Source organism: Drosophila pseudoobscura, chromosome X (assembly GCF_009870125.1).
Source record: "Drosophila pseudoobscura strain MV-25-SWS-2005 chromosome X, UCI_Dpse_MV25, whole genome shotgun sequence".
Taxonomy (NCBI): domain Eukaryota; kingdom Metazoa; phylum Arthropoda; class Insecta; order Diptera; family Drosophilidae; genus Drosophila; species Drosophila pseudoobscura.
The window spans coordinates 47,069,991-47,095,904 of NC_046683.1; the positions used below are offsets into that span (position 1 = coordinate 47,069,991).

The window sequence follows — 25,914 nt, forward strand, 5'->3', positions numbered from 1 at the left end:
TTCTAGTTTTTTCAATGTATCATATTGGACAGCAACTCAACAAGGGCCTGTTCCTATAAGCTTCGAATTCATGATCTGCCTCTTAGCCCAATCACAAGATTGATTGTAAGTATCATAGCGGAAAACATCAGCAAGGATTTCCCCATAACTTAACAAGCTACTTTTTGTTTTGGAGACCAATGAAAGCCTTGGGAAAAATTTGACAAATACCTATGTAGATCGAGGAAATTCACTAAAAGGTACCGCCAAAGGAAATTAATTGGAATAAAAAAAAGGTTACGTTCTTCATTTAATGCAGAAACAATTTCAACTACAAAATAATAGCTAGAGGATCGGCTTCTTGACGATCCTGGGGTTCGTATAAGTTAACAGTGCGCTGAACAAATTGAGAATACAAAAAAAAAAATAAAAAAAAAGTACAACTAAGGTAGAGTCTTGAAGAAGGGGATCGGTATCCGGCTGGGAAATTATTATAATACATAAAAGCTCAAAGATTCAATTAAAAAAAATAATGTAATAAATACGAATTGGATTCTGTTATGGGGAGAGGGTTACTTCTTGACGGGCGTGGCCGGCGGCGATCGATAGGAGTGGACCAGGCCGCCGCCAGAATTGGGCTTGCGCGTCTTAAGGCGGGTCTGCAGGGTCTGCAAAAGGCCGGCGAGGACGTCATGATTGGGTATCTTCTTGGCGAACAGTAGACGCTTCACCGAGTCATCGTAGGTGAGCAGAGCCACCATATTCTGAAGCAGGAAGCACTGGCAGTACTCCAGCAGACGATGGGCATTGTAGACCTGGGAGGAATGAATGTGGATATCATTGAGATTCGGTCAGGTGGTATTGCTGGAGGAGTACGGTGGCTCACCTTGGCATGTATGTACATGGCCACCACATTGTCCACATCGACCATTTCGGAGCAGCGAGCCTCTGTATATCGGAGCAGACCCTCTAGCTGGAAGAAGCTGGCTGCAGCCATTAGCTCGAGGACATCTCCATGGGCCACATCTAGAGAGCCGCATCCGCCGCTGTACAGGAACTGCATGACCAGTTGGAAGATGTGATAGCGTATATCGTTGATCTGGACCGTGGGCGTGGAACTGGCATCGCTCAACTTGGAGCTAAGCATGCTTTGGAAGCGCGGCGAGGCTGTGACCAGGACGATCTTGTGCCCATAGAAGATCTTGCCCTCAACTCTGAGTAGGGAAACGAAAGTATTACCCACTCAAATGGATATATTTGGGTCCTTAATCTCACCTAAATGTGACATCGCTCAGTTCCGGGTTGTTCACGAACTTGGGATCTATGCGAGAGCCCTGGACTGGCTGCATCTGTGGCTGCTCCTTTACCGGCTGCAGCGTCTCCCAGCCAAAGCAGGTGGCAAATATGTCAGCCAGCAGCAGGGTGGTGCCCTCGTTCTTGTTCCGGAATATGTTGAAAAGCAGCGGCAGACACTCGCTCACGAACTGAGCGCTGTAGTCGTCCGGGCAAACCTGGAGGAAGTCCTGCAGCAGTTGGTCGATAACAGCATCCAGCCGCAGCTCGTGCGCCGCCGACAGGGCATGCATCCAGCAGTGGAGAGTCCAAGGCACCCCCAGTTTGCGCAGTTCAATGGTTATGTCTGAAATTCATAGAGTTACACTCTGTGTCAATTACATACATATACTCGTACATATGTACATATAAATTGCATCAAATTTGAGCTTATTCTTCATTCAATTAAATACACATTCTCTGGTAATTCGATCAACAATAAAAAATCACATTTTTCAGCACTTAAATATAAAAATAGGTTGTAAACAAAGCTCTTTCAAAGTTTTTGCGCCTCATCCGGTTTTAAATTAAATTTTGAAACAATAATGAATGTGCATTCATTTGAAATAAGTAATCCAGGGATTCGTTTTTAGAGCCATTTTGTTATTTTCGAAACTCTCCCTTAACTCACCCAAATGGTTGTTCTCGGCACTGTGGTACATGGCCTCCTGGAGTCGCTTAATCTGCGTCTTGTTCAGCAACGGTAGAATGTCCTCGCTATTGGCATTGGTCGGGACATTGCCTGGAACCCCTCTTACTCCAGCCACATCGCCCTCTGCCAGCATTTCCTCCAGTGAGAGGACATCCCGAGTGCCAGGCAACACGGGATGGGTGAGCAGCTTGCGCAGGCACGACCGATGCCCGTGGGCGGCGGCAACGGAGATAGCACAGAAGCAACCCTTCTGCGCCGATCCCGCAAAGCAGAGGGAGTCCTTCTGCTGGGTGGAGAGGAAGGCGTTCGCTCCATGTGCCAGCAGGAGGGCCACGATCTCTAGGTTGCCCGTGCCCGCGGCCAACTGCAGCGGCGTCAAGGTACACTTTTCCTCGCTACTGCGAGCTCCGCCCTCAACCTTGCCGCCCCGCTCTAGCAGAATCCTCAGAGCCACGTAGTTGGCGCGACTGGCGGCGAAGCTCAGGGCTGTCCAGTGCTGCGTGTCCGGCAGGATGGCCGGATGGCCAGAGCTGCCGGCGGGCGGCACCTCCACATTGGGATCGCAGCCGGCGTCCAAGAGCGCGTGCAGAGCCACCTCATCGTTGCGGATGCTGGCAACCATCAGGGCTGTCAGGCCAGCGCTGTTCTGGGTGTCGTAGCGGGTTGTGGGCGGCAGCAGTTGGGCAGCCTGAGCCAGTAGCTCGGCGCGGCCAGTCAGAAGCAGCTGCAAAGAAGATGGACAGGGATTAGGTTTTGCAATGGGTACCGATATTAACCATCGCACTCACCTTAAAGGCCACTCCAATGGTGGCGCGCCTGCCCAGCTCTGAGGTATCCTCGCCAATCCCGATACCAATTCCACTAACCACCGGCGAACTGGAGCTGCTGTTACCTGTGCCCGTTCCCGTTGAGCTACTGGAGCCCGCATTGAAATGAGTCTTCTTGGTGGGCAGCTCCTCATCGTGGGCCACGGGACGGATAGGACAGTCGACTCCCGGGAGCAGGAGCCGGGCCGCCTGCATCACATCATCCTTGTCTATCATCAGAGCGCTGCGATGCTCGGCATGCGCCGAGGCGACCCTCAACCATTCGGCCAGGGGGGGAAGGACAACATAGGCGCGCTCATAGCACAGCTCCTGGACATGATGGCTGCCAGTATTATTGGGCGGCACTGGGGCGGCTTGGCCGGATCCCGATCCGGAGGCGGCCAGCAGCTCCGTGTGCTCCAGCTGGGAGCAGCGCATGAAGTAAAAGAGCGCAGCCAGAGCGGAGCCAGAGAGGGCGGCGCCCAGCTGGAACTCCTGCTGTGTGCGCAGGGCTTTCTCCTTGAGCTCCCGGATGCTGCCCACGCAGGTAGCCAGGGAGGAGGCACTGGCCCAGCAGGGCATGGTCAGAGCACCGGAGGCAATGCGTCCCGCATTTAGATGGGCAAAGGGCTGCAGCAGACCCCAAACGTCACCCGAGTTGGCTATGCTCTGGTCGAGGGCGGCCGCTGTGCTGCCGTTGCTACACTGCAGCATGATCTCCTCGAGGAGATTCTCGACGCCGGCACAAAGATACACTGCGGCATATTCATGTATAAACTTGCCGAGTCGAGCGTCGGTCATCCAGCGATAGAAGCGACCGACGGACAACTGGAGGCCTGCTCGCGAGGACTTGCTCTGCTTCAGCGCACTCTCCCCCGGCACGGCGAACATGGCCGCCGCACGCATGCAGGCCTTGGTACAGGAGTCGGCCAGAGTCGAGCAGAGCACAACCCGGAAGGCACCGGCCACCTCCTGCTTGGAGCACATTCCCAATCCCGCCGAGAAGCGCTGGATCTCCCTAGCAATTCTAACTAGAGCCCGCTGCAGCAGGTAGCCCAATCTGGAGACGACCTCCACGGCCATGTGCTCCGCCTGCTGCTTACAACGGCCGCCCCTCAGCACCCGTATGATGCACTGCTGGCTCCACGGCGGATGCTGCAGCTCTACCAGGCGGTTGTGCGAGTCCACCCACACAAACTCGTCGGCACTCGTACTAGTGATCACCGTCTCCAGGGAGGAGTAACGGCCCAGACGTCTGGCTGGCTCGGAGCTCTCCGATCCGGCGCTCAGACTGCTGTACGTGCTGCTGCTCGTCTGGGAGCGCAGTGTGAGCATGGCCAGCTTTATGTCCTCCAGGCCTGTCCCGCTCCAGGGTGCCTTGCCCGCCGGCAGTATGCCCCGGTGTCGTCGAGATCGGGTGCTTCTATTGGTCACTCCCGCCGCCAGCCGATCCTCGGGCAGAGGTCCCAGGGTCATGCCTCCTGCCGGGGAGGAGCTGTGGCCTCCCGTGTCCGACATGCTGGCATGGCCCGAGCTCCGGTTCTCATCCGAGGAGCTGTGGCATTCCTGTACGCGCTGCAGTGCCCGGAATTGATCGTGCTGGTGCGTTCGTGCTGGCGGGGGATTCCCACTGGTCGTGCTCGTGGCCGTGGTGGGTATGCCCAGTGTGGGTCGGCTGGGCGAGGTCTGGCTGAGACTCCCACTCAGCTGCGGAGGCTGCGATTTCACGGGCGTACTCTGGACGGTCAGGCGAGCGGGACCCGCCACCGCTCGCTGGGGAATCAGCGCCTTGGTGGCTCTAACGGGCGAAGTCATCTGGCTGGGAAGCGGAATCTGGCCTTGGCTCAAGGCGAGATTTCCCGGGACCCCCACCTTGTGCCCCACTCCCTTGTTGGGGTGCTGGGCTAATTCTTTGAACACCCGAGGTGCTGGCGCAGCCATCGACACCGCCAGACCGCTGTGTGGTCCATGGGGCGACAGTGGAGTCGACTGCTGTTGCTGCTGCTGCTGTGATGGCTGCAGCAGAGGCGGAGGCATGGGAGGCAGCCCAGTAATCTGACTGGGCGCCGGGAGCTGTCCGAAACTGGGAGGCAAGTTGCCAGTGGGTCTGCAAGAAATAATATTCATTATATAAATTATACTATATATATATATATATATATATATATATATATATATATATATATATTTGTAAAATATAAGTCTTACAATGTTAATCAAAGCGGTTGCCCAGGAATAAAATACTTAAAAAACATCGATAGTAAACATGGTGACAGCAGGGGCTCTCTTTAAAATAGGTATTATATGTTTCACTCTGTTTCATAATTTAGCACCGAATTTTATATTAAATACCGCTTCATTTCCTTAACCATAATACATAAATTTGTATTAAATAATAACAACTGAGAAATCCCATTCTAAGACAAACAAAGGCTACGTCTAACGTGGACTCTAATCTCTCTTCACACCATGATACCAATCTTCTGGTTAGACGCGAGCCGTGCGCTGAATCAGTGGCACGTAATTAAAAGTGGATGCACACACGGGGACAAGATGTCCAAATTCCGTCATCAGGTCGGGATTCGGTAGGAGTTGTTCTCAGAACAGGCTCATAAGAATCAAATATCTTGGTGAAAAACGAGGCGAACAATGGGAGAGCTTCTAGCAATTGTAAATATTGGAGAGGATATTTTGATTCGTTGTCAATATAAATGAATATTGTAATATTAGATGATGCAAGACTGAGAAATTTTCTGTATTCTTTCTCCAATTCAAAATTTAATTTTGTATTCGAAAGTAGGTTTATCTTAGTCCCCACGATTCATTATCGCATTTCTTTGCGAGTTCTCCATGATTATCGTCTTCTAACTGGGCTCGGCCAAAATAAAAAACAGCATAAACAAATGATATTTAAAGCCAGTTACGATGTTTCATTTGCATGCGAAAAGTCAGTCGTCAGAGTTGTCAAAATCTTTTCATTCTTTTATGAGTGTATTCTTTGTAGAATGCAGAATAAAAAACACAGAAGAATGAAGATATTTCGCCCAACCCCAGAGTGGTCTATGCTGTAACTTGAGCTCCGATTGACCCAAATTTTTAATTTCGCCGTAGCCTGACACATCTTCCATTGTCTATCCAGACGAATCTACAACTGTTCTGTGCTAAATAAGATTTATGGACAGCAGCTGAAATTTCTTTGGGACTTGTTGCCATGATCCCATTCCTAAGGAAGCTTGATTAGTCTTTTTATTGTCGTGCAGTGACCTTTCGTTTGGTTTTTCTTACAAGCATTTTATTTGATTTTTTTTTTTTTGAATATCAAACTATTATTTGTTTTGGGAAATATGTTTTGGGACCACTGATGGTCTTGGATTTGTATATTTCGGATGTTATAAAATTAGTTGGCTTGTCTTTAAAATGGTTTCCTAATTTGTATTCAGTTTGATTTTAATGTGAGCAGTTTTTATGCGACATTAAATGTATGAATGATCCACATTAAAAGATTCAGAATTGTTTATTCAATTGCTATAGAAATATGTAGTTTATTCTGTCATATGCAAATTTGTGCTCTATAGACAACTTTTACGATTGTTCTTTTCTGTAAATGTTTTAGTGAGTTAAAAAAACGGATATAATTGAACGGATGCCTTTAAAAATGATCAGCATTTTTGGCAAAGAGCTTTTTGACTCGGCTTTCTAATTCTGTCTGGCTTACCGTGGGTTTTCCATCCCAAAACTGACTCCTTTCCCTTTTCTAATCAATTTCAATCAATTCTCTACCTATAAATCCCTTTTCTACTCAACTTTCACAAAAGAATTGCAGCAAAAAATACATAAATGGAAATGGAAAAGAGGCAACAAATAATTGCGTATAATTTTAAATATTTTCCAGTACCGTCTGGCTGCTCGTCGCCACTCCTGAACGTAGCTCCAGTCGCACGAGTCCGTCTCCGCATCGTGGCCAGGGTCGTTGTCGTCTCCGTCATCATCATCATCATCATCATCATCATCAGTGGCATCAGTGACAGCAGTGGTAGCATCAGATTTCGTTGGACCGACCACGGCCAGAGTTGGCTTTGCCACCGTTTCCACCAGAGCACTGGCTCGCCGGTAATTGCCTTCAATTCTGATATTAATTACGCCATTCTGCACGCTCTCAATGTAGGGCGGCAGTTCATCATCCGCCCGTTCTGCCCGTTCCACCCTATCAATCCCCTCCTCCACGGCTCTGGCCTCCTCCACCTTCTGCATCTCCACCTCCTCCTTCTCCATCGCTTTGTCATTGGACTTCAGTTTCTGGGACATTTCTTGGAGCAGCTGCGAGTGCAGTTCTTTGGGCGATAACAATGGTGAGGCTGCTGCAGCTGCAGCTGGAGCTAGAAGTGGAGCTGAAGACGGCGGCTGGATCTGTGCTTGGGTTTGCGGTTGCAGTTGCACTTGCGGTTGATTGCGATTGATGGAGTCCCCAAAGTAGATGACCACCTTGTGGTTGGCCGGTCGCGTCCTGCTCGTGTCCTCCACCCAGTCGGGAAGCTCCTCGATGGGCGTGGGCGAGGGTGTCTGTCCGGGCCGTGGCATTGGCAGCTTCTGCTGCTGCTGACACATTTCGCTGTTCCGCAGCGACTGCGGCTGAAAGTTCTTGAGAGAAATGCCCCGCCGTCGCAGGATGAAGTTCTCGTTCAGCATCCTGCCCAGGAGGGATGTGGAGTTCGCTGTAGGCGGTGGCAGGGGGGGCGGGGGTGCCTTCTTGGATCCTATCTTGTAGTTCCGCAGCTCGCGACAGAGGCTGCAGGAGCAATCTTTGGTGCAATACATGATTGGGTGCTGTTTTGATTTAGTTTGGTTTCATTTCACTTCGACACGGCCACACACTTCCTCTTTTTCTGTTCGTCTTCCTATTGGCACTTTTCTTTTCTTTCTTTTTCTAGTCCCGATTCCCGATTTCCTTTTGCTGCTTTTGCTGCTTTTGCAGCTGTTTTCTATGTTACTCGCACAAATAATAACAACAATTATGCAAATTATAAATTATCATTGCTCTCGTGCTCGGCGAGCCGCGACCGAAACTCAAAATTCGAAATTCAAAGCTCCAAAAGTCGAATGTCCGAAAAAAAAATTCCGACAGTCGCCAAATTTCGAACCCGCATTACCGTTCGCTCGCGCACATCAAGCTCGACTGAAAAACGAAGCTCACCTGAGCCGCGGCGGCGGTTCAAAGTCAGACAGAGCAGAGCCGTGCCACTGCTGCTGGCGCTCTCGGCTCGGCTCTGCTCCGCTCTGCTCTGCCCCGTCATTGTCTACGCGCTGCGATATCTGTTTTTCCTCATTTTCACAGCGCGTTTTGGGCCTCTGGAGCCCCCAGAGGCGGGCCACCTTGCGCACATAGGGTCTTTGGCATGGCTTGGCTTGGCTTGGCTCGGCTTGGGTAATTTTTCCATTTGCTTCTCAGCTGTGGGCCCAAAACAATGGAACAGCCATATCGTCGTACCGTCGCACCGTCTCACCGTCTCACCGTCGCACCTTCGAATCGTAGGCAGCCAGCGTTTGAGGGCTCACTGTGCGGCAGTAGTGCCTGTAAGGTACACGAATTGCTCGTACTGAAACATTGCGAGTACGAGTGTATCTGTGATTTTTCATTTTTCCTTTTGTTTTTTTTTTCTTTGTTGCTGCTGGTGATAAAGTGATTTTCAAAAAGTCACTGCGACTACTGGTAGTGATGCTCAAAGAATGTTGTATAGCCAAAGGAATATTATTAGCTCCAGCCAAAATAATTGAAAATTCCATTCCATGTTGATTATTTTGTAGAAAATAGCAAAAAACATTTTACTTCTAAAACCAAATGGTGGTTTAACAAGTACTACGAGTATATTTATAGCAGAGGGCAGAACTGTTATAAAATAAAAGATGTCTAAGATATTGAATTGTTCCCTTAGATACATTCAGTTTCATTACAGGCAAATACCCCTTACATTTCTATGGGTATTTTTATAACGAATATTTATTTGGCTTCAAGGCAGTCGCAGAAACACTGCAAACATCATCTGGCTTATCCCGCTCCAATAACGTGACTAGACAAAGTCTCACTCCCATCTCTGATAGCTACTCTGGCTCTGAATTTAATTATGTATAACTGTTTGGCGGGGCCAAGGGAGATCTCTCGCACCATACCACACCGCACCGCACTCGAAGGTTATACAATCTTGACACTTATCAGATAGTTTTGCCAGCTTCCTTGCTTGCTTCGGCGCGCAGGCTGGGCTGGCAGTCCCCCAGTCCCAGTCCCAGTCCCGGTCCCAGGCCACAAGATGCTTAGATTCTAAGCAAAGCTCGGCCTGACGTATGTGTTCTGAGCATGGGCTTGGGCATGGGCATGGGCATGGGCAGACGTGCGTAGGCTTCGAGATACATCTACAAGATACGTTTCATGTGTGGAGCAAATAAATTGCCGAGCGTAACCTGCCTCTAATGATTTATACTCGTACTGGCCTACGAGTATGCGCGCTGACATAACGGCTTCTTGAGGTTGCCTTGGCGTTGGCCTTTTGTTTTTCCTACCATACAGACAGACAGCCACATATCCATATCCATAAGTACATACATATGTATGTTTGAATGTATTTTTTCGGCAGCAGCTGCAGAAGCTTCTTTTTTGTGGACGAAGAATGGGAGCGGCCCCATGGCTCCACCACAACCACGAAGCGGAGCACAATTGCAATTAGAAAGCCATGACCATTTGATCCAAATACCCGAATAACCCCAAAACAAAAACCGAACATAAAAAAAACGCCGCCCACGTAATACGGAAAACTCTACTCTACGTTCCTCTAACCATCTCCCATCTCTCTACCTGTCCGATTATACAATAACTTTCTTCACTAGCCGCCGCGGCGGCTGTTCCTAGGCCAGGCTTCAAGTGCTCTGCTCCACTGTGGATTATTAAAAAAATTATGCTCTAAGCAATTTTCGCATTAAAAAGTTTAATTTACGGAAAAGTAATGACAGGCCATAAATATGCTTACACCCATTAAGCAGCCGAGCTCCACACTCCATCCACACTCAGACACAAAAGACCTCCCAAAAATTAAAAACAGAAAAAAGAGCAAACGAAACGAAAACCAGAAAAATATATACCAAAATGTTTAATGTAATATTCGCGTGTTTATAAAACAACTCGGCCACAAAGGAGAAGAAAACAAATCGAAACGGCTGGAAAACAGTTGGCCGAAAAGGCAGTAAGTGCAAGTTACCCAGAAAGTACATAAAAAGAGAAGTATCAGTGCCCTTGGAACTATGGAGAGATACATATGGGTATGTGTGTCACCCAACTAATGGGAGTCGGGTTGGTGTTCGGGTAGCCTCTAATGCGCACATCAAGATTTAGGAACTTTCGTTTTTCATGCCCTGACAGTATTAGACAGGAAATGGTTTTCGGTTTTCAGTTTTCAGTGTTCAGTTTTAGATTGTAGATCATTAGAACCAACTCTTCAAGTAAGATCATTAATAATCTTTAGTTGGCAAATATATCAGCGAATTATCGGATGGAAATGGAAGTTAAACCTGTGGCAAGGTTAGCGCTAGCACAAACACACAAAATTTGTGCCTAATGTCGTTCGAGGCTCGAGGCGAGCAGAATTTGTTGGATAAGATGCGTGGTGACTTCACCGAATTTTCTTCATTTGGTTTCCCTTCCCCCTACCCTTAGCCCAATGCAAGATATTTCTACGTTTGATTGACATGGATTGCTTAAGCCCCCCTTTCCTTCGGCTGAGTCATGGTCTGAGTCTGGGAACAGTAGAAAATCGTTTTCGAAACTTGGATATAGAAATCTTAATGGCATTTTGTTCGGAAATTTAAGATATTTTAATGCAAGCTTATAGATATGATTGCCTGAATCTGAATCGATCGACATTCTCCTCTATTACTGCTATTCCTTCAATTGGGGTGATTCTACGAGGACTCGTAGAGGCAAAATACGAATATCTGCCAGGAAATCTCACATATGTACATCACCTCTTCACCTGCATTTCCTTCATGTGAGCCATGACCAGCCCGAACTGGTATCCCGACACCATCAGTGACAAGGCAATTGGCTGTAACTGTTATGAAACCCCAACATCTGACAAATTGCTACCTATTCCGAGTGCTTCGTGGCCCTATCATATCATCACATCTTGCTGATTAGAGTTTAATACGCGGCGTCCCCGACTACCACTGTGACTGCAGACTGCCATCCAACAAGATTTCCGCATTCAACCACATCCCCAACATCAATTGGAGATGCGCCCAGCCCGGAGAAGATGAGGATGAGGCTGCGCAGAGCAACCGACTTCGCTTCCGTTCGAAGACGGCGACGAAGACGAAGATGAAGATGAAGATGAAGACGGGGGTCGCTGCTATCTCGAACGACTTAATTAGTCCGTCCGTCTATCCAGATCTATCAACAGCCTGTGCTCTGTCATTCCTCGCTCGGCAACAGCTGCTCTCAAATCTCCCACACTTTCGCGCCTCGGATTTTCCATTTTCCATTATCCATTTTTTTGGGCTTTTGTTTTCTGGTTTTGGCTGCATTTCGTTTTGTGGCTTCGGTTTTTGGCCGGTCGATTCTGTAAGTTGGCTACGAACTCGTATATTTGGACAAACACCGAAAAGTATCTCACAGATCTAGCTGGGGCTAGCGTGGATTGTATTTAAAAGAGTGTATCAAAGTATCTGTATCTGTATCTGTATCCATCTCTGTATCTGCATCTGTGGCCTGTGTGTGTGTGAAAGAAAGTCGCGGCCTGAGCTCGGGCAAGGTAAAAAGGTAACAACATTTTCACTTGCCTCACGTCGCGTCGTCGCATTATTTCTTGTACTCTCTTTAATGCTGCGTTCAAAATTACACTGAACTGAAGATGCTACACCGATACAGATAGAGATAGCTATACGGAAAGGGGTACGGAGGGGCATTCGGGTTTGTTGCCCCTGAGAGAGAGAGATGGTTGGCAGAGGCAGAGGGCCCTCCTCCTCCTCCTGCCCATTCCCATTGTCATTGACTTTGTTAGCCACAAGTCGCTGCTGTTGTTGCTGCAGCTGGAGCACGAGTACGAGTACGAGTATCTGCTACCTGTTCAACAATTCGCCGTCTGGCAATTGTGGCGAATTTTTCGTACATTTTTCCTATTCCAGTTCGTTAGCTATTATTATTTGATTCCCTTTATTGTGGGCCCTTTGCTAATTATTCACATTTTGCCGTTTTCACTTTCGTTTGTGTGAAATATTTCCAACTGTCATTTGTTTGTTGCTACTCGCATTTCAAACTTTTAATTGCCAGCAACACACAAAAACGAAGCTACAATAAAGTTTCGCAAAATGCCAGTCATATTTCTGTTTCCCCTGTTTCCTGCGGGGTGGGCTGAGATTTCAATCAGCAATTGTCTGCCGCTGCCACTGCCTGGCGATTTCTCAATCGAGCTTGAACTTTGCGAGGAAAAAGACCAAAACCTTAACAGAAACCTTCATCCCCAGCAACACTCGACTCGACGCGTCTCGAGCATCAATCTCCATCTGTATCTGTATATCTGTACCTCAAGCTCTAGTTTCGTTTTAATTGAATTAGTCGTGTCTGACTGGGCTGGTCCGGGCCAGGCCCGCATTTAATAATTATTCATCTGTGCCTTCGCTGGGGTCGTAAAGCCAGTTTGTGCTTCTACGAGTATCTTCTTTTTGTGGCACACATCCGGAGTGATCTTCTTCTCTCTGCCTGGGGGCTTCCTGCCCCCTCTGCATCCCGCTCCGACTGTGCTGACACTAATATTTTTCAAATTAACCTTGACCGGCTTCACAATGCGAAAACGAATCGCAGACAGATCGTTCCCGTTTGGTCTAGAGACCAAGAAGATATCTGGCCAACGGACAAACAGACAACACACACACACACACACAAGCAAACAAAAACAAACAAACAAACAATACATTATGATTTCCGAAAATCGTCTAGCGTCCGCCATTCCTACCAGCCCCAGCTCCTACGTCAACTTCTTTAACTGGTGTTTTCTTATTTGTTGTTCTTGTATCACTTCCGAAAAGAAGTTGGTCGACTCCGGCCAGAACAAAAGATTATTGTCCGTTCAACTTGGCCTGTCTGACTGCCCTGTCTGTCTGTCCCTCCCTCACGCGGCAGTGTTCTTGTGTACCTTGCCGCCTCCCTTCACGCCTTTGTGCACAATTATGCATGCAAGTGTCCCAGTCCAAAAATAGTTGGCATTGCTGGTGGCGTGGCGGTTGGGCGGTTGGAAAACTTTTGAGCCCACTGGTACACGTACATATCTCTGAAGACCGATAAGAAAGCAGACAAGAGCTAAAGAAATGCTTTAGATCCGCTTAGAACAGACTGCCACACATTTCTCATGATGGTACATGAGCATAGGAGTAAATACAACCAAATCATTCTGAGTACTTAAATATTCTTTGACATTTTTGGGGTATTAGATGGGTTATTTTCATCATTCATAATTTTTATACCCGATACTCAAGAAGAGTATAGAGGTACATATATTAGATTTGTGGGGAAAGTGGATTGTGTAACGCCCAGAAGGAAGCGTTTCCGACCCCACAAAATATATATTCAGCCAGGCTCCGTTTTTCACATTCACAAAAGTTTTCCGATTTACTTTTGAAATCACATAAATTGGGGCTCTCTTTTTCCCATTCCGCAAGATTTCTTCGTTTTCAAAACGAAAACATTTTCGTTGACGAAATGAAAAGTAAACGGCTTTTTATACAACAAAACGAACCTTAATTGCAAAAGGAAAAAAATAGATGACTTATTGATGCATTAACATAAACTTGATACCTATATCAGGGTAATTTAACTTGTGCTTTCTTTATAAATAATTTTATTTTAACCCAACCTAAAATTTGACTCGGAAAAAATTGGCCACAGCAACAACAAATTTTGTTTTGGTGTAAGCAGCTGACGCATTCCGATTTGGTTATCGGAACGTTGGCAATTAATAAATTTTTGCGTATAACAGCACAAATGTGCATGTAACAGCTCAGACTGTGCTTGTAACATGCGCTCAACAGAAAATCTGGGTGAGCACAGCTGTTTCCCGCCCAATTTAATTCGGACTTCAAAATGTAACATATCGATAAAAAAAATATGTGAAAAATGGAACACCTTAAAACGAAAACGAAACGTTTTGGCTGAAAACGTAATCCGCAAAAGTAAATGAAAAACGGAGCCTGCCTGATTATCTTGATCAGCATCCCGCATCCCAGTTCTCAGAGACTATAAGATCTAAAGCAATTTTAATTTTGGTCCAAGCTCCTGTGATATCACACCGAAACAAGTTTGTTTCAAAGTTATTCCACGCCCTTTCCGCCTTTACAAAGGACGAAAATCTGTGGCATCCACAACATTTAAGAGAATGACCATATCTTTTAGAGTTTTGAATCTGGATTAGAGCGGATTTATGTTAAAGTAACAAGAATCAAATCAATATGCAATGGTTACTCAGCCTCCTACACGTTCTAACAGATTCTAATACTCTCTCTGAGAATTTTGTGTATGTTTTTGAATAAATAATGGTCTTTTGGGGGGTTAAAAGTTATCTTAGTTGGGGTTTCAACTTCGTTTTAGGGGAGCTTTTATCTTGAAAATTGAAAGAAGAAAGAAGAAATCGATGCCAAAAAGGTGTAGTAATTTTGTGGAATATTCAAAATTATTTTTCTAGATTTATTTTGCTTATTAATTTGTAATTTCAATTTTTTTCACCCTTTCTTTGGCATCACAGTCGTCATCTACTGTTTTAATTTCTAACTATGCGTTCATTGAATAGCCGACTTTTTGTTGCAAAACGTTAAAAGTTTAGCTACATTCTTTCATGGCGACATCTAGCGATGTCTATATGAACAGCTGCTGCCGCTACCGCAAGGTGGAGCCACATAGAATGTAAAATATATACGGAAAAATGAACACTAGAGGGCAATAGTGTTGAAGTAAAATGTAGTAACGAAAAAATGATACGTGAATTGGTCATAAAAAGAGGAACAACTGAGCCGTGTTGCCTGTTAAAACAGCGACTTCCCAGCGGGAAGATTTTAATGAACGGTTGGAATTCGAAATTAAAAGTTAGACACGGAGTTCCAAAAAAGTCCCAATTCGACTTCGCGTTTATTCGGATTATAGGAGAATTATAGGAGACATTGAGCAAATAACAATTAAATATTACTACCCGACATCAAAATGATACTGTCATTCCTCTTCAAGGGCACTTAAAGGGTCAACAGGATCGAGAGCAAAGCCAATTTCGAACAATAAAATAGGCATCACCGTACTGACGGACTTTTCAGCAAAAGAGGACTTGGTCTTCATGCAGCTAACGGAATCCATAGCCCCAAGTCCAGCTTCTGTAGAAGCAGACCCGCAGCCAACTGTAGCAGTCTACGAAAATCGCGAAATGAGTTCCGAAACACTCTTGCGAGGGGACTTGAATGTCTTGGAGAATAGTGGGTAGTAGTAGTATACGCAAGGAATAATTTTAAGTATTTTAACTTATTAACATAACAACGTTTCATTAATTAATACACATAAATACGTATGAAAGTCAATGATTAATATCCGTTGCCACGTATTTGCCACGCACTTGGTCAGCGAGTACTGTGCCAGTAATATTAAGTAATGTGTCTTTGAAATAAGAAGTAAGGGCTATCTTTGATGAAATTTAAGTGGCAAAGGGAGTGCAAAAGCCTGGGCAGTCAACAGGAGAGTTAGGGGATAGTTGGGTTGGGTAAACAAAGTTTGAAGATTTATTATTGAGTTCAGGTGTAAAGGGCATGAGCTGGGGGAAGAGGTAAGGTGCTAAAATCGTCAAGTAAATTTTCAAGAATATTTATAAAGAACACTACCTATTAAGCGAAACATAAGAATATATATGTATACATATACTATAAAATATAAAAAGATATCGAAGGTTTGCTTGTAACTTGTAACATCGCCTATTTAAGCCTGGTACTCAAAAAGCACAGGGGTATAACGAGACAATAAACTGCTAGAAATAGAGGACACGGACCATGTGTGCAGACTTTCGTGCTATCTATCAAGCTGTTTGAGCTGAAATCTTTAAGCACACTTTCAGCTGTGTAATATCACAGGAGTCTGGATACAACATTTTATTATTCTAAGCGCTCACCGAGATAAACAGACAGACAGACAAACGTGGCTATATCGAGTGAGCTATTGGTGCTGATCAAGAATATATGTATGTCCCACCACGAAAGTAATGCATACATATGTATATATATCCCTAAACTCTTCGAGTACCGGATATAATTACTTTGGCCGAGTCTCGTGTATCCTATTTTCTCTCAGCCCTCCTCCTCCCTGTGTCTTTCTCTTCACCGCTATCTGTGAGAATCTAGCTATTAAAAATGGCACCCACCCCTTTCTGCCACCATAAATTTGTTCATAGAGATACCTATGTGTAGCTATGTACATACATATGAATATGTGCGACCAGAATCAATAGCGAAATTAAATAATTTGTTGGAAAATCAAGTTCTGCGCGTGAAACATAAAGCTACATATTATGGATATTACTAGATTGGGCATTAGAAACCAGACCATTAGACCAGACCTGCAATGCTTACGTTATACTCTTTCTACACTCTTCTACGAGTATTCGCCTTGGGTTTATTCGATTCCAATGGGATTGGGACTCACCTTCGTGGCTTTGGCCGCAATATCTCATGATTGGCATCGGTTATGCAAAGCGGACTCAGAGCCCCAGCCAGATGTGCCACGCCCACACGCTCCGTATCCCAATTGTGGCGGGTGGGCATTTTGAGTGTGTACGTGCGTGTGTGTGTCTGTGTTTTTTATGTGTTGTCCTTGTTCTTTCTCAGCCAAAGTCAGAGGTCGAGGTTCAGAGTTCCAGCTGCTGCATTTTCCGGCTCTGCAAAAAGTGAAATAAACAAGCATTTCGATTAAATAATGCACTGCCAATTAATGGGAAAGGTAAGAGGAAAGAGGGGTCTCTGGGCAGCAGGCTAGACGCTCCACAATGGTCACTGCAGCCGCAGTGCAATTAGTCGCTGCCGACGTCGTCTCCACTTCCTCTGCCCATAATAATTAACGCTGCCTCCTCCTCGCCCCAGAGAAAGCTCCTCCAACTGGGGACTGGACTGGGGAGACGGCCAGGCCAGGCAGCCGCCGGGGTAGAGTCTTGGGCCATTGCGTGTTTTGCGTCATTGTGATGGCAAGTTGATCGTCTGTTGATCGTCTTGCTAGTCGCTAGTTACTCTATAAATGGTCACCGGTCTCAGTCTCAGTCTCAGACTCAGTCTTTGTGTCCGTCTCAGTCTCAGTCTCCATCACCGTCTGAGTCGTAGTCGTAGTCGGAATGGTGCGTCGTCTGATGGAACATCGTCGTCGTCGTCGTCGTCGTCTTCGTCGGCGGCTGGCTGCAGGTGTCGATCAAGAACTTTGGAGCCACATTGGCATGCAATCAATGCCGTTCGATTTCATTTCACTGGAAATTGTTTTTGCCGGCATAATGTCAGACATTTCTGCCATCCATAAACCATCGTAAAAAACCAACAACATTTTCTCTCTCCAGCAGCTGCTTTTCTTATCGTTCCCGTTCCCGGCATAAATGTCCCCCAGCCCGCGACGAACCTCCAATCAAGTGTGCCGTTTGGTTTGTGTTTAATTTTTCTATTGAATGCTGAAAGCGATCTTATCGGAAGTGCTCGAGGGGGGCAGAGGAAGCCCGTCCGACTCAAGTGGGGTGGGGGGGCAGTGAGAGAGTGATGATGGTGGTGAGGATGAGGATGCCATATCATATGTATGTGCATATGTATGTACTTTGGTATTCGAACAGGTTCCAAATAAGTAAGAGCTATGATTCATATATGGCGTCTGTCTCTAACAAACTAGATATCATGATGTACCGATATGGATCATATTTTCTGATTAGAATGAAAGTGTTAGAATGCCTTGAAAATGGTTTAAGAAGAAGAGAAACTGAATTTGAAATAATTACGTATTTTTATATCGCATACCATTTTTTGTTGAGTGACTGCAACTCAAATTATACCACGAAATGTGAGCAGAGAAAATAAGCATCATCATATTATATGATTCATGCTCGAACGTCCCACATATTATATACATATTATATATTATATGAACAGAGCTCTCCCATAACTGCGCATGACAAATGGGCTTGCTTTTCGATCGATTCGACCTTGCTATACGAGCATTCGACAAACAATTTGAATACTTTTGCCATGTTTTCGATCGATTCAAATACTCGTATGTACATACATATGTAGATATATTTCACAACGTGTGGGTGCCTTGCGTTCATTAATGTATCAATCCAATTGTTTGATCTACGACCCCTTATCAGTCTGCTGCGGAAAGAGGTCATCTGCGCAGCTCCTCTCCCTGGCGTCTGGGAGATTTCTTTTTAACCGTTTTTTTTTTGTTTTGTTCGTTTTATTTTATGTCTTCGTTTCAGGCTGCGCATTAATTAGCTGCGCTCTGGCCTGACACTCAATAATCGACAATCAACTCAAAGAACGTGGATTGACACCCATATAAATGGCAGCTAAACCTAAACTGCCGCATTTTAAATGGCATTAGTCGTCGTCTCCATTCTTATGCTCGTAACCGCAACCCAACCTGCTGCTGGTTGGCTGGCTAGTTGGCTGGCAGATTTATGGCTCTGTCTCTGTCTCTGGGCCTGGGCCTGGGCGAGAAAGCACTCTACTCAGATCTCTGGCAAAGTGTTACTCTGGCCAGCAAACCGATATCAAATAACCCACTTTATGGCTCTCTAACAAACTGTCAAAGTCTGTCTGCTAAGCTAATGTTCTGTTACTCAATCCGATTGGAATTACCATTTCCGATATAAGGTGAAAGATATGATTTCCAGGAAATTAAGAAAGAAGACGAGTCTATTTATTTTCAATAGTTTTTCCCCTCTCTCTCTCTTTCTCTCTCTCTGTGTCTTTCTGTGATTGTATGAGAATATACTTTTGCCAATAGCATAAGAAAATATTGTTTAAAGAACTTGAGAAGTAGCATAGTATATGGTCGTAGTGGTAGCATTGTCTAAGACAATCTTAGTCAAGCTAAATCAATTTTAAGATCTGCTATAAAACTTGAAGAACATTCTTTGGGTATAGCAACAAATGTGGGAAATTTCTACCAACCAAGTAAAGTGCCAGCCAGGTCGGCAGATTTTCTGGTGCCTTATGAGTAATTTTCATCTTCTCTTTGGCAGCTACCGCATTCCAAAGAGAAAGGCCAGCTCGCAGTCGAGGTTCCACGCACACGCAGAGACACGCAGAGATACGCGACCGAAGGTTCGTTGCAGAGGTTGAAGCAAAAGAAATTCCATAATTAATATGCCGCACATGCGACTAACTGTTTGAAGTCCGTTCCAGACCCATTAATATGCAACAATGTGCAGCTGGGAATCCAAGTCCAGTCCATTCCGTGTGGGAGTGTGACTCTGATTTTCTGAATGTGGCCACATGTGGGTCCGATTCTAAGGCTGGTCAGGTGGCGGGCGTTGGTGGATAGTGTTCGATTGTGCCCATAGACCTGACACTAATAGATGCGGCCTTCTACGCCCTTAACGCATAATTTGCATAATAAACCAGAATATCATTGGTTTATGGTTGGGGACCTATCGCGTCCCTCCATTCATTAATCATACAAAAGATTTACGCTGAAAATTCCCCATAATTCCAAGTTTTTTCTCGCCATCTCCCATCTTCTGCTTGTGCCTCGAGCCCCGAATGTTTGTCTTTGGCCTGCGGTTCGATTTGGTTTGGTTTCGGTTTGCTTCGGTTTCCACTTATTACAAAGATTAATTGCATAGCTTATGCAAATCCAATGTCATTAGCCATTTATAGATAGTTGCGGTGGCAACATGGCCAGGCACAAGAACTACGAAAACAACTCATTCCAAAGGAGAAAAAGAGAGTTTCGGCGGATTTTGCTATCTAAACAATTTCATCGATGAATTTATCACCAATTTGGTGGGCATTCTTCTCGTTGGGCTACGAGTATGTGGCAAATGAAAAGTATCTGATTTCTGGGGCACTGTCTCCCTGATTCCCTACCTACTCTCTCTCTCTCTCTCTCTTTTTCTCTCTCTTACCTTGGCGGAACCGGCACCTCTCTTGTGGGTCGCGGACACAAGCGCGTGTTCCAATGGCCCAAATGATAACCGATCCCCGGATGATTCGCTCCCCTCCACGAGAAACCCAGTGAGGCAGCAAAAATTGAAACGTTTTGTAACTGATACTTTGGAATCTGCTCGTCGTTTCGTTGTATTTGTGTTTGTATTTGTATTTGATTATTCGATTTGTGATCCCCCAAAATTATTGAGTTGAAAGCAAACACTGAAAAAATTTCAAGTGGCCTGATGGCCTTTGGCTACGATCTCTTGGGGAATGTGTGGCTGTGAGAGTTTTATATTTTTATACGATTTGTAGTCTCAGAAGAGGCTAACATTTTCCAAAAGGAACTCCCAAAGTAAATTACTATTTGCATTAAATATTAGAAAATCATTTTCATAGACTAAACAACGTTCAAGCTTTAAACATATTAGAATTGTCAGCCAACTAATCCCCAAAAATTGCCGCACCTCTCTAATTACATGCATCAGCTGTGATGCAGTCATCGTATGATTGACTCGGACTGGGAACCAGTTGATCTTAATTTGATTTCAGAAATGCTTTCAGCAAATACTCGTACCGTACCCAAGGCCAATCCAGATCCAGGGGCCTTGTTGTGGCAACCAAAGAATCTGTGGAGTGCCATCATTATCTTTCCTTTTTCTGTCGCTTCTTCTGCAGCTGCTGTCTGTTTTTCTGTCTTTTTGTCCGTTCTGGATTTGATTGCATGTGTGTATAAATTATATATGTAGTTATACATATAGGAAAGAAAAATTTTGATTTATGTCAAGAGCGAGACACGAATATTTTTTGGGGGCTGTCGCTGCCGTCTGCTTCTTATTTACCTTTAATAAATTCAAAATTAAATTTTCTCTTAATTGCGAGCCCGAGACGAGGTCGAAGTTGGGCCCACGACAAGCCAGAACTCGATCGGTTCGGTCCAGGAGAAAGTGTTTCTCTGGCTCTGCTCTGCTGCAGTGTCTGCTCGAAATTAGGTCACTTGGCTGGGGGTTTTGACTGGGGTATCGGCTCGTCACGGGCTGGGGCTGGGTCCGGACCGGGACCCAGCAAGCCACAAGCTGGTTATCTGGTTAGAGTCGCCGCCGTCGCCTGCTCTCTCGCTCATTGACATTTAAATTATTTGCTCGAGCCGAACCGAAAAAATGCCACCGAACCCGAACCCGAACCCGAGCCAGCATTTTCTGTTGCTGTTGTCACGTGATGTCAGCAAGGGGCAAATGCCAATAAGAAAAGGAAAATAATAAAAACAATTTTTCATCTTAACTGACAGTGAAATAAAATACGAGTGTGCCCAGCGTGGAGGGGCTTATGCAATCAGAGGACCAGCAGCTCTGGGTCTTAATGGACAATTGGCTTAACGAGAGACAAAGGGCCACTCCCTGCCCGCTCTCTTTCGCCGGGTGACAGCGACAGCCCAAAGTGGGCTAAAGAGTCTTGGGCACAGTCAGAGTCAGAGCCAGAGCCGCACACAAAAAAGGGCCGATTGAGCGCCCATCAAACGAGAGCAAGAGCTGTAACAGCTGGTGATTAAAACAAAGCTCCACCTAGGCCAAAGAGCGAGAGAGCTCTATCAAAGCCAGTATTTCTATTTATCTGACGCTGATACGCTGTTTCCATCTCCACAAGTATTTCCCTGATTCTCCGCCACTCTGAACCCTTTCCCTTTGACAGCCGCGCCATAAAATGGCCGCATAATGTATCAATAATGTCAGCCATAGAATCTGGCTCGAACCTGGTCGATTGGTTTTGGTTCGCTTGTCAGGTGTGTCGGCACGAGCGGCTTTGTGGGCTCCCCCGCCTGCTCCCGCTACCCTAACCCAATGGCCAACCAGCAGTTTCTAACAATTCCATGAGACAGCTGTTCCTGTCCGTGGGTCTAGGCCTTTGTTAGAGTTTATTCGCTGATTTATACCATAAAATATGTTCAGTGTACCCCCTACTCAGGCAGTGCGGTATGCTAGAATTTACGGGAATGTTGAAATTTGCGAAATGATCAAAATATTAACATATAGCCATGAAAATCGAGCTAAAGAACAATAATTTATCCAGTATAGAATCAAGTAATAAATTCAATTGACTTTTAAGTGCATAAGAAGTAAATTTACTTCATAAAACTTCATTATCTTCCCATTTTAGATAAATTTAACATTTATGTATGTCTTTGAATAGAGTTAGTTCTCCTTCGCTCTGTCCCTGTCCATCTTGTCGGCTGTGCTCTTTTTGTTTCTCGTGATTCCTATTCAGATCGTAAACAAAAACCGCAGAGGTGTCAAACGTCAAAGCTAAAGTCAATAAAAATAGTTTACCCCTGGGTGAACACTATACATACATATGTATTTATATATGTATCTATATATCTAAGACCATACATTCGCTTGTGTGTGTATATGTGTTTGACTATTTACGAGCTTGTTTGTTGTCCACTCTAAACCAGAACAAGGAAAAAAGAGCAGAGTGTGTCTATAAGATACACAGATACATGCATCGTATTTCTAGCTTATTGCCAAATGTTTTGTCAGAGTTCTTAACAAATAAACGGAGTTCCCAACGAGCTTCAAACTGAGATCCAAATTGAAATTGGGTTGCGACATAGAAATACCAAAAGAAAAGAGCAAAAAAGAGTTTCCCATGCGGGTCTTTAGCATAATTTCTGATCTGGGGGGACCGACCGTTGTAAGGGGGCCGCATTTGCATAGGTCTCCAGCTATGCCGATCTCTGCATGTTCTCTATTAGTAAATTTATTCCATCGTCTTATGAACATTTTAGCCAAAGAATCAAATCATTAGGGTACGGTTTCTAGGTGTGGTGTGGTAGCTACTTGTCTCGAGATCCTCAGAAGCTCAGAAAAATCAAATAAATGGGAGATTTATGAGATAAGAGATATGGCTAGTTAGAGATAGGGATGTGAAACCAGAGAAATGTTTGGATATTTATTCATTCGATCAGGGTGCTTTTTTTCCAAATTTTATATTCAGATTGAACTGCTCTAATATAGAGAATTGAAGATAATACAGAACCCATTCTGTTAGAACTATTTAAGTACATACACCATACGAAATTCCTTCTAATTCATATGCTATTTCTTAGTTAAAGGTACCCAAAATATATAAAACTCTAATATAGTACTCACTTTTCTAGGTATCCTATTACTATGTCTCGAGCGGATATTCGAAATCCAAAAAGTCTCCAACTGCGCGCGCGGTGCACCTTCCACTCACTCGAAACTCTGGGTCACTCCACTCCTTGTCGGAGCATCCGAGTGATTAGTCAGTTAATTTACCTGCCAGCCTCCACTTGGCTACTGGATCACTTGGCACAGTATGTACGAAATTGCCTGCTTGCAATTAATTTTAAAAAAAATCGCTTTACTTTCACCTACTGCTAGCTGAGTGGCGACCAGCAGAATCAACGTTTGCATTCCATTTTTGCATATTTACACAGACGGATATTTAAATGCACATTTACAGAGAAACACCAACACACCACCAAGATACATATGTAGATGCATACACACACGCTCCCAGAGAGCGTTTTCGATGGTAGTTGTTTGTATTTATTTTTCTGGTATTCTATTATATTTTGTCAGGTTTTCGGTTAACAGGAAAATTTACTCTATGGTTGTATGGGAAAGGCTGTATGTACCGAAAACAGCTTTTCGCGCATATTACACGCCTGCTCGCAAACACAAACACAGATACAAACAGGCACAAAAGGCACAGATGCAGACGGTGATAGACAGTGGGCGGGGGGAGACATTGGCCGCGGGGCAGAGGAACTGGCAGCGCAGGAGAATCGTTCTGCACGACGAACAGTCAAAAACACAAATGAAACTTCTTTGGGGGAAAAGTATTTTTACAGACCAACCGATCTACCGACACCGACCGACCGAAGGCACGCGCAATAGACGACGACGAAGAGGCAACAATGGTTTGATGGTCTGTTGGTCTGTTGGCCTAACTCTGGCTCTGGCTCTGGCTCTGGCTCTGACTCTCAGACTCAACTGGTCTTGAGCTCTCCGTTTTGAGTGAGTATTTTGTTGTTGGTGTTTGCTCGACGCGAAACCAGTTGATCTTGTTTTTTTCTTTCGTTTGTTGGTCGTTCAGAGTCGAAATTCTACGAGAGCTGCCTTCGTACGAGGCGGAGGCTGGGGCTGCTGTTGTTACATGACTGGGGCTCTAGCTCCTTCGCCCAGTTCGTGTCCTAAGTCTTTTGTTTTGTTTGCGTTTTGGGTTTGCGCTCGCATCGCATTGCATCGCTAGCATCGCCTGAAAATGCCTGGGCACTACGAGTATTATCTATGAGCTATTTACGCTTAGCATTTTTCGCCTCCTGTCTGCTGTTTCGTTGGTTGTGTGCCTTCCTTTTGTCCAGCTTTGCTCTCGTTATGGCCAAACGGAGCTCGTGGGCTTGGCACACGCTCGAAACTGAATCGAAACTGCAGTGCTCGGGCCATAGGAATTTTCATTGCGTCGACAGGTTTGGTCGTCTTCTCTCTGGCTGCCTCTCGCCCCGTCTCTTGTCTCTTGACTCTCGTCTCTCGGTGTTGTGCCCCCCGATCCACGATAGAGAGCTGCAATTTGCACTGCAAAATGCTGGCTACTGTGTTCCGTTCCCCCAAAAACTTACGTATACTCGCAACCAGGCCAGCCAGGCGTAGGAGTTGCTAATGGTTCAATGAACCACCGGGCACAGGACTAACTAAGGAGACCAGGGACGAACATTCGTTCGGCATCCGTCACAGAAGTTGCTATTGAAATGACCTTGCCAGGCGAGTGTGCGTAAGTGTGCGTGCACTGGCAGGCTCTGAGAGATTTCTTACCCTCACAAACGTCACAATTTATTTTGGAATTTATGGCCAGAGTTGGGCCCTAAGTTTAGTTTAGTGTGCCATTGTTCTGGCCGTCGGTTCTCCTCACATCTCTCATGACAATAAACACAGCTGCAGCCGCGGCCAAGACAACGCGTTGCAACGGCGGCACTTTTGTCTGCATGTGAGTGCCAGTGTGTGTGTGTGTATATGTGTATATTTGCGAGAGTGCGTATGTGCTTTCAGCCAAGATCGCCGCCAAATGGTAAACCAGTCGAGTCCTGTCCTGCCAATGCCCCAACGATCCGCGAGCCACTTGACCAGGCGAACCAGCCAACTGGTTAGGACTTGCTGCAAAGCATGCGCCAAGGAATTTTGCCAACGATTTTCGGAATGTCTACAATGCACCAAGTGTGCATGGAAAAACATCCACAAAAAACGTACTCGCTCAAGAATGAAACCAACAAACTCGGTAGACCAGACTGGTCCAGACAAAGGGGGGTGATGGCCAAATTTTGACACAAACTTGATCTGCTCGCGTTGCAGAGTTTTACTTTTTACTGCAGATCAATCATTGCAAATCATTGAGTTGCACATTTGATCAGAAACCAATAGATCTTTGTATACCCCAATAATAGATTCCTGCTTATAAGTTGCTGACAAAAATTACAGATAAATATAATCCCAACTATCCCAGCAATACACCCAGCGCTCGGGAAAACAACAGGAGATTTCCTTGACTAACTGTTTATTTTACTGTGGGCTATTTGAACGGTACTTGAGTCGATAATTTGATCTTACCAATGACTGGGGATGAACCTTTTATGATGCTATCTAAACGAATGGGACATGGAACAGGGGGAAGGACGTGACTACGACTGTGAAGTTTGTTGTGACAGGCTGGTTCGTCCCTTGCTGGGTTCTTTATTGTTTGGGGTCGCTGCATGGGGCATAAATCAACGGGAGTCGACACACTAAGCCGAGCAACAACTTCAGGTAGCAACTCTCAACAACCAAGAGGCGACATCAAATTCCAAACGGAGAGCTGAGTTGCGTCTCCCTCTAAACTCAATTAGTCCAGAGTCTTTCTTTCTTTGTGTGTGACGGTTCTGCATTCCTTGCATGCCACACTGGCATTTGA

The 25,914-nt window shown here is 45.4% G+C and overlaps 1 protein-coding gene across 2 annotated transcripts; it reads right to left on the reverse strand.

Moving 5' to 3' along the window:
* Positions 1 to 265: 265 nt before the first annotated feature.
* On the reverse strand, positions 266 to 24,254 carry LOC6900539 (ankyrin repeat and BTB/POZ domain-containing protein 2). Of its 2 annotated transcripts, XM_033382734.1 has the most exons (7): positions 23,097 to 24,254; positions 16,472 to 16,703; positions 2,752 to 4,876; positions 1,943 to 2,687; positions 1,255 to 1,618; positions 866 to 1,193; positions 266 to 794 (listed from the first exon to the last, which is right to left on the reverse strand). In XM_033382734.1, the coding sequence occupies exons 2-7, from the start codon at positions 16,588 to 16,590 to the stop codon at positions 552 to 554; spliced, it is 3,924 nt and encodes a 1,307-aa protein (XP_033238625.1). In that variant the 5' UTR covers positions 16,591 to 16,703; positions 23,097 to 24,254; the 3' UTR covers positions 266 to 551. The 2 variants fall into 2 exon arrangements, with proteins under 2 accessions (XP_033238625.1, XP_002134923.3); XM_002134887.3 differs by lacking the exons at positions 16,472 to 16,703; positions 23,097 to 24,254 and adding an exon at positions 6,665 to 8,088.
* Positions 24,255 to 25,914: the final 1,660 nt, after the last annotated feature.

What these genes read in the sequence shown, in the direction of transcription:
- LOC6900539 (XM_002134887.3), bottom strand. Translation starts at nt 7,584, where the DNA reads ATGTATTGCACCAAAGATTGCTCCTGCAGCCTCTGTCGCGAGCTGCGG. An exon ending in CTGAGCGATGTCACATTTAG is followed by an intron (nt 1,194 to 1,254) that starts GTGAGATTAAGG and finishes TTCCCTACTCAG; the next exon opens with AGTTGAGGGCAAGATCTTCT. An exon ending in CCATGTACATACATGCCAAG is followed by an intron (nt 795 to 865) that starts GTGAGCCACCGT and finishes CATTCCTCCCAG; the next exon opens with GTCTACAATGCCCATCGTCT.